General features: G+C 41.0%; 1 protein-coding gene across 2 annotated transcripts in view; it reads left to right on the forward strand.

Annotated features, from left to right (window-relative positions):
* The window catches only part of tbc1d22a (TBC1 domain family, member 22a), a 157,703-nt gene extending 154,561 nt beyond the window's left edge, over positions 1-3,142 (forward strand). For both annotated transcript variants that reach the window (XM_042511041.1, XM_042511040.1), the window contains exon 14: positions 1,935-3,142. In XM_042511041.1, the coding sequence (XP_042366975.1) occupies positions 1,935-2,063 (129 nt within the window). In that variant the 3' untranslated portion in view covers positions 2,064-3,142. The remainder of the gene's footprint in view (positions 1-1,934) is intronic.
* Positions 3,143-8,793: the final 5,651 nt, after the last annotated feature.

The raw sequence follows: 8,793 nt of genomic DNA on the forward strand, positions 1-8,793 counted from the left end.
AAATAATAATAATACTGGCCCAATTTTCATGAAACTTGGTGGAAGGGTGTAGCATAGGCCAAGTTAAAAAACCTGTACATTTTTGGAGCAGATCCGAACCACGGGGCAGATCATTTTTGTCTTACAGTGCTAGATGGGGCATTTGGCCTTGGCAGAGATCTACACTCCCCAAGTGTCCCTGTAGTTTTTCATAGTTTCTATGTCTGTAGTTCTCAGAAGTATTTTTGGGACCCATTCATACTTGGTATTAACATGTTATCTGTATTTGGATTCGTTATGTGGATAATGATATCTGTTCACTGGCCTTTTTCACCAGCTATTAGTCAGTGCTCTCATTTGTTTCCTCATTTAATGTTCCAGGAAGAGACTGAAAAGATGACTAAGAGCTCTCAATAAAGACCTGAGGCTGGAATAATTTTTCACCATCAAACATACTGTAAATTTTAAACAATATTACAGCACGTAGTAATATTTCCTTATAAGTAATATCTGATCTATCTTAGTATGTAAATACGTTGACCTGGCTGGTGGTCACAAGGGAAGCGATGCTGCTGTATGGTTTCAGCTTTTTTTTTTTCCTTTTCTGAGAAAGAGGCCGTCTGTAACTTTTTGACGGGCTTGATTGAGATATCAGAAAGATGAAGAGTTAGATGGCCTTTCAAATGTCGGGTGGATTTTTTTTCTTGATTGCGCTTACCCGTAGCCGTGATTTGATCACGGTGACAGCCAGATCACCTCTAGATATTGTCTGGCCGATTGCTTCCTCCACCATTTTTCACTTATCAGGAGAGGACATCCAGCCACAGATTGCACATCAACACCAGATGTAAATGGGGTCTTGATCTTAACACTGATATTTGAATTAAGGCTGTAGTTCACAGATAGACAGTCAGTTGATCAGAGGATTATTATCTGGGTTTTGTTTTGGTTGTTTTGATCATTAAACATCAGAAAGTGAAATTGTTTCGTCCAAACAACAGCCCGCCAACGATATCAACATTTAAATTGAGATGAAGTTGAGAGAAATTCATCATATAAGGAGGCTGGAATCACTGATTATCAGAATAGTTGTAGTTTCTGCAGACGACTAAGCTCTGATTTTAATTCCACTCCACATCGCATGCACACATTACTCTTTTCTGTTCATTGGAAAATAGAAGAACCTGTTTCCTGGTCAGAAAAGAGTCTGATCTTGACCTTAACTTGTGCCACTTGAGTTTTTCAATAATATATGGCGTTGTCTTTGTAGGATAAAGTACATCACTTACTGACTACTCTTGCTCCTCCTCTGCCCTCTTGTCTATTGAGCAGCTGCAGATTTATCTTTACTTTCATGGCCATCTCACTTCAGTGTTTGTCTTTACTCGTCAATTCAATACAGAAGACCTTAGAGGCGACTGAAAAGAAAATCCCGGTGATTCATTTTCTTAATTGTTTTTTCTCCTGATGTCATGAATCTTTCTAAGTTCCTTTTTTTTATGTGTGAAACAGGTGTTAAAAAAAGTTTCCTTTTACTGCCAAAACTTTTTTTCCCACCTGTTTTAACAGAATAAACAAGGGAACTTTGAAACTGATTCAGAGATATATCTTATTTTTCACCTGTTCTAAAAAAAAAAACACCCGCACTTTTTTCTCATTTGCTTCTCGGGGTCTCCGTAGGTTAATCATTTCTATTCTGAAACTTAGTTGCTGTCTGTTGTACTTTTCTACATTCTTCAGTATCTTGCAATTTTAATTCGTGTGTAATTATTTTAAGTGTTGCAGTCATTTTTGAGCAAAAATGTCAGAAGTTTGTTGCGAGTGAGAATTGATTGTTTGATAGTAAATGAAGAGTGTGTGAGTTTTGAACTGTTGGTCGGACAACAAAAGCCATTTCAAGACGCCTCAGTCCTACTCCCCTAAACATTTGTTCTTTCTTTTTTTCTTTTCACCAGGGTCTGATGATCCTCCTGCAGAACCTCCCCACAATGCACTGGGGCAACGAGGAAGTGAGTGTACTGCTGGCTGAAGCCTACAGGTTGAAGTTTGCCTTTGCTGACGCGCCCAACCACTACAAGAGATGATAAGTGTGGCTCTCTGCGGCCGCTCCCTTCTCCTCCTCCTCCCCCTCTTCCTCCTACTTTTCCTGACCTGCAGTCATGTACTGAACTTCGAGGCCTCTATTCCCTCAGGGAAGGACCTCCCTTTTTCTTAACCTCCCTTTCCCACATTGCCCAATGGGCCTTTCAGCTACTAAGAGATTTGATTCAACCAAGGACTGAGAGGACATGCGGTGTAGCATTTTAACATGTTGATGTGGAGCCTTTTTTTAAATTATTTTGTTTCTGATCAGCTCTGAAATGTGCACTCCTTCAGCCCAGTGCAGAACCCTCCTCATCACTGAAGACTTTTTTTGGAGTTCGGTCATCCTCAGGCCCGATGCAGGACCGTGAGCTCAGCACCAGCGGGAGTTAAGTCCAGCTCAGAAAAAAGTTATTTTCTGCTACGAAAAAATCAGATGCCATGGCAATATGTTTTCTCTTCTTTTTCTGTTTCCCGAGGCCAAAATGTGACCTTTTTTCGGTTGCAAAGACAAAGAAGGCAAAAGGGCACTGCGCTAGATGGTTTACATATCTGAGTCCGCTCTCCTGGTCACAACACAACCTGAGGGAACATGACCTCTCCTGTTTTCGTTTCTTTTTTTTTTTTTTTTTCTCTTGCTGCTTGCCAGGAGGGACACAGTTTCCTTCAAGACAAACCAACACACTTTACAGAGAGAGATTGTCAATCTGAGGGTGGGAAACATGTCTCCCTCCATCTACAAACCACACACACCAACTCAATTCACCCCCTTTATCTCATCCTCCCACCCACACTGCAACATCACAGTGTTTCAGTGTAAGACAGAAAGTGGTGAGAGGCCGCGGAGTCACACCACAGATCGACATCGCAGAAGCTGATAAGCCATTTGGAGGAAGGAAGCTACTTATTCCCACTCAGCCTGCTTATGAAGTCTTATCTATCAAGTACCCCTCCTCTCTGAACCCAGGACTACCTCAGAACACACAACGAGAAATCCACATACATACATTTGCACGTATGTCGCTAAATTGGGAAACATGCACACAGTAAGGGGGGGTCAAAATAAATTATTTTAATCATCGTCCCAGGAGATAAATTTGGTATTCACAGAGGGGATAAAGTGCTTCTACACAGGGATGTTTTGAAGTAAAGATCCAAATGACAATTTTGCCTTAATTAAGATTCATACTGTCTTTGTTTGCTCTCCCTTCCTCGTCTTCTTTTTTCTTGGGCCTGATTTTCACAAAAATGTGACATGCAACAATCCAGTATGTTGTCTGTCAGTTTGGTGTCGTTTGAAAGATTTTTTGATATTTTGCTGAGGCTTTAGGAGTCACTTGTTTGATAGTTTGGTGATTCTTACAGCAAATGCCAATTAAGAGTGTGAAGTTGACATTCAACAGTTACTGATTAACTCTAAACAACACTCCACGAACAGTAGTTCCACCTCAAAAATACAACTTTAGCTCAACATTATTGAGTGATTCTTATGAATAATATAATCCAAAAGGCTGTCCTTGTCCTTACCTGTAAATATATTGATGCACCAGGTACACAAGTTTTCTTGCAGCCTGTATATTTAAGGAATCCTTGCACCTTTGAAAAACAATTTCATATATTTTTGATCAATATAGAGTGCCCCAGAGATGACCTTTTTTCTGTAGGCCAATGCAGAAGTTAGCGTCGCCCTGGTTCCCTTGTCAAAGAGCAGATGGGAATTTTCAATTGGATTTAGATTATTGCCAAAAATAAGCTCTGTAGCAAACAAACATTTATGATGTTTTGTTCAGCAAGATAATCTCCAAAAACCAACACCATTTTCACCATTATTGAAGCCTAATTGCAGTCGCCGGAAGTAAAAAAGCTATAGTCTTTAAACAAACAACACTACAGTTGTGTGACTCAGCGTCACCACTTGACGTGTTCAGCGTGGCTTTGCGTGATGGCGTTCTCATGTAGCCACTAATAGCACCTGCCTTTTTAAAGACAGGTAAAAGCTTCAAAGTCTCTTCAACTAGTCTTATTTCAGGCTTCCAACAAAAATTCATTCAAAAACACATTGACTTTGAGACAAGGGAACTAGAAGTGCAAAAATTGACTCATGCCTTGGGTGCTCTATCGGTTCTGGTGGTTAAATCATGTGGCATCAGCACCAATCAGGCACCAAAGAATGCTGTGCTGACTTTCTTCCAATTTATCCCAGTGGCCACGTGCGGAATTGCAGAGAATAAATCTCCTGCATGCCAAAACACATTAAAAATCCTCTGTGTCATCATAATGTAATGGGTGGAAACACTACCGTGCATATTCATGGTTCGTTAACCTGGAGGCTTTTTTATCTCCAGGCAAGAAATTCTCATTGGACTGAGTAGGCGCTATTTTGGGGTTCGGTATCCAGATCTAATAATACATCCATAACACCAATCCTGTTTCAGTATCCTCTGTGTTGTCAGAAAAAATTAGGGTGATCAGGTTAATCAGGGTGTAGATCAATGTGCCATTGGTTTTTCCCCCTCCAACTGGTGTAGCAAAGTTAGTGTTGATCTGACCCTCAGTTGTAAATAAAAACATGATGGCGTGGAGCAGAATAATGGCTTTAAATGTTATGGTCACATTTGATTTTGGTCAAACAGGAAATGCATTGTTAACATGGTGAAGAAGCTGGTCTGAGCTCCTCTTTAAAGTGACTGAAACGCCACTAGCTGAAAAGATAACAATTAATCAACTGACCCTTTAATGTAAAGTACTTTTGCATATAGCGAGCTGCACATAATTGAACAAAAACAGCAGGAACATTTAAATAGAACCTTATTATTCTTGTGCACATAACTGTCTTACAATACATTGTCTGTCTCCTGTCTTTGTTGCTCTGCTTATATAGATCACATGGGACGTCTTACCCAAAGTTAGTAGCACCATATTGGTGTAAAGTTTGGAGGAGGGGGTGGGTGTGTGAGGGTGGGGTAATCAGACATTCATGACATAACACAAAGCTGTTAACGTCTGGAGCCTCCTGTCGCGACTCCGCCAGGATCCATTATTGTCACCCCAGCCTGCAAAGACGGTGTGCGTAGGTGTGTGAAGGGGAGATGGAAGGAGAGAGGGACGGGGTTGTGTTTCTTTTGGAAGTTTCAGCGCTTTTTCTGTGAGAGCTGTCAGTCTTTGATCACACTTGGGATTTCTTTTTTACACAATCTGCACCAGTTTCACAAGCTCCCTCATCTGCCATGCTCTCTGACAAGGAAAAACTGCACTTAATTTGAAGGTCTATAGCCTTTTTTCCTCTCTCTCGTTCTCTCTCCCTCTGTCTGTCTTTTTGTATGAGATTTATTCTTTCAATCAGCATTTTAAAAAAAATGTCTTTTTCATTTTTGGGGTTTTTATTTTTTTATGCTGTTTACATGAAAGCCTATTAAGTTGTGCCTGACTCTGGAGACATGAGACAAAATCTCAGTTATGTTTTTGACCTCAAACAAACTTGAAAGATTTTCGATTGCTGCAAGAAATAGTAAGATATTTTGCATTTGCTGTGAAAAGACAAAAAAATAAGAAAATATTTTTTTTGTCCTCATCTAGATGTTGGGTGTGTTAGCCACAAAAAATGACGTGTTTAATAAAACTCAAACTTCAAACAGTGTGTAGGATTTAGGGGGATATATTGTTAGAAATGGTATATAATATGTATGTTTTTTTTAGCCGTTTATATTTACATAGGGAGCAAGTCCTTGTCAACAGAATCTGCCACATTGAACCACCATTTTACTATTGCCAAGAACGGACAAATCAAACATTGGCTCTAGACAGGGCCGTTCGTGCTTTTGGATTTGCCGCCAGCGTTAGCAAGTCTTCCATGACAAGGAGCTTCTTAAAAACACTGATTTTATAGGTAAAAGTGCTTTATTCAGTGTTTTTACTGGTTTAAGTAACCTGTTTCCTTTTGTCCCTCTATGGATAATTTGGCTCCTGGTGGAACCTTCCTGAACAATGAATACTAAAGGAATTCTAACCGGTAGCGGACGAGTGTTTTTGTTTCCAAAGAACGAGCAGTTTTGTACCTACATAGAGAGTGGATCCTCATCTACGGAGGTCATCCTGTTTGTCCGCCATATTTCTACTGTGTCCCAGAACCGAAAAACCAAACACTTGCTCTGGATAGGGCCATTCATTTTTTTTTGCATTTTCTGGTCTGCCACTGTAGTTAGCTCCTGGTAAAAACTGGGCACATGGGCTAAAGTTTCATCTTGTTGTTCTCTGCAATCTCACCACTAGATGGCACTAAATCCCCCTAAATCTTACACACTGTACCTTTAATAGTTTGTTAAACACCTCCCCTTAACGGCGATTATAACCAGGAGCAGCAGGCCTGTCAAATGTTGAACCAGAGTCCAAAACCAAAAACACACAAATGGTAAAGTGTAAGAAACTCCTGACCTAGAGTTACTTTCACACCATTAGCTAACTACATTAGTTTATGCAGCAACAGGTTTTAAAGCAATTGGGATGCCTGAAGCAGGCTGACAACTACTGTACTCTCTGTGAATGTGTGTGTGTGTGTGTGTGTGAAAGAGAGAGAGAGACATGGGCAAACAGAGTAGGCCTGACCCTCCCCTTCTCTTTTTCAAATCATTAAAAGAGTTTCTTTATTTTTGCTGTAATGTCATAAGCAGTAATTCCCCCTTAACAAGAAGTAGCTGCCTACTTTGTGAAAAGAGATGGTTTAATAAACAAACACGCAGTCACATGCTACCAGTCTCAAATTAGCCTGCCTGTAACCCACTGTCTCTCCACACACACACACACACACACAAACACGTACACACAAAAACACATACACACAGACACACACACACACACGTCTCCATGGTGATGAAGGCCTATGTGGTATCTGGCTGGAGCCCGATTTTTCTATTAGCCCACACACACGCACGCACGCACGCACACACACACACACACACACACACACACACAGATAGGCAAGCTTCAGACATTCTTTGGAGCGTCTTCAGCAGGGTATCCTTAAGTAACATTTTCAGCTGCTTTCATTTCTTTTCTTTTCCTTTTCGCTCTACTTCTCCAGACATGAAAATATGTTGATGAAAACCAAACCGAAAAAAAGACAAAAATCCTCCCGTCCCCCATGTCTTTTGCCTCTTGAGTACTCAGAAAAATCTAATAATACTAGAGCGTGTGGGTGACAGAAGTCTTGCATTTAAAAATGTGTACAGAGAAGATTTTGAGACAAAAATCTGTAAATAGAAAGTGTAAATAAATCCTATATATGACAAAATTGCTTTGAATAAGGTGTCATGTTGTGTTTGCGCTTGCGTTTGCTTAGAGGGTGTGCACAATTACGAGCACTGTTGTGTGCTTGGGTGAGGAAAAAGATGGAGGGTATGAGCTCAATATTTCATATATAATTGCAGTCAGCCTCAAAGTTTGATGAGCAGTATTTCAGTGAGCCTAGAATGAAGTTCTCTAATAGGATAAAAATGCTTTTCTGTGCATGCTTCAGCCGTCGCAGCCAGCAGGCCTCAGCTACAATCTGTGCTAATGTGCCACATGTAGCTAATTGTATCCGTTGTATTCACACGCCGTTCCCATATAACAGGTAAACACTGTTACTGATCTGATCCCTCTGGAGGAAATGGCAGCACCAGTTTGGTTAATGAGACTTTCTTTCTCAGTGTGTGTGTGTGTGTTTCAGGAGACGGGGAGGAAAGGAGAAGACACCAAAAACGAGAGCCAGGCTGCATTCACTTGCAAATGAGACTACATACCTGCGTGTGTGCGCACACGCAGCGGCAGCCCGCCATCGAAGCTCCCTCGCTCTCGTTAGGCTGACTGATGTTCACACAGGCAGCCAATTATGGAGTGCCGGTCACTGAGGACTCCAGTCACTTCATGGGAAATTAAAAATACATTAAAACCAACAATGGTCGCAGGAAGGCGCCTGCTTGTGCACGTGCACGCACATTATGTGTGAGGAAAGATGGAAGAGGTGCCAACTAAGAACCAGCTGGAGCGCACCATGAAGTGAAAAAGATATAGTGCAAATATTAACAGAATCAACTTTTCCTTTATTGTTGTCCTCACAGCCATTTTCCTCTCTCCATATTTGTACAGTATGTCACTGTTATAGTATCAGCCTTTGCTGTTTATCTCCCAATGCCCTTCTAACTCCGCCAATTTTACAGGCCTATAAACCACCACTTGCCTGCGAGAGAGTCCTTTTCATCAGCGGCTGACGCTGCCAAATGTTACGACATCCTGGGATCACTAAGGCAGAAATGTTGAGACAGACTTCACGGCGTTTTCATGGAATTTTAAGCCTGTGTCTGAAATCAATTTCCTGATTCCATTTTTGAAGAGAGGAGCCGCACAGCACCGGTATTGTTGTCACAATGAAGGATAACGTGCAGATTGAGGGTGTCTCTGGAGAGGATTTTAGATGCACTGTGGAGGCCCTGGCAACTGTGATGTAAATCAGTTTCAATTTCAAGTTTGTGCCGAGGCAACGGAGGGAACTAAAAATATGTCGGGCGGTGAATGGAAAATTATTTCTGGCTGCTTAAGAGTGGCATATTTAATATTTTAAAGTTAGTACAAAAAGTATATGCATAACCTGGAAAAGTACCCTTATAGTAGTTTCATCACCTTATGTCATTTTCTTCTCCACCTTTCCTCAAAGAATGGAAATTGCCGTAAGTCTGTGTCTGCTATATCCACTGAAGT

This window comes from Plectropomus leopardus, chromosome 22 (assembly GCF_008729295.1).
Source record: "Plectropomus leopardus isolate mb chromosome 22, YSFRI_Pleo_2.0, whole genome shotgun sequence".
Taxonomy (NCBI): domain Eukaryota; kingdom Metazoa; phylum Chordata; class Actinopteri; order Perciformes; family Serranidae; genus Plectropomus; species Plectropomus leopardus.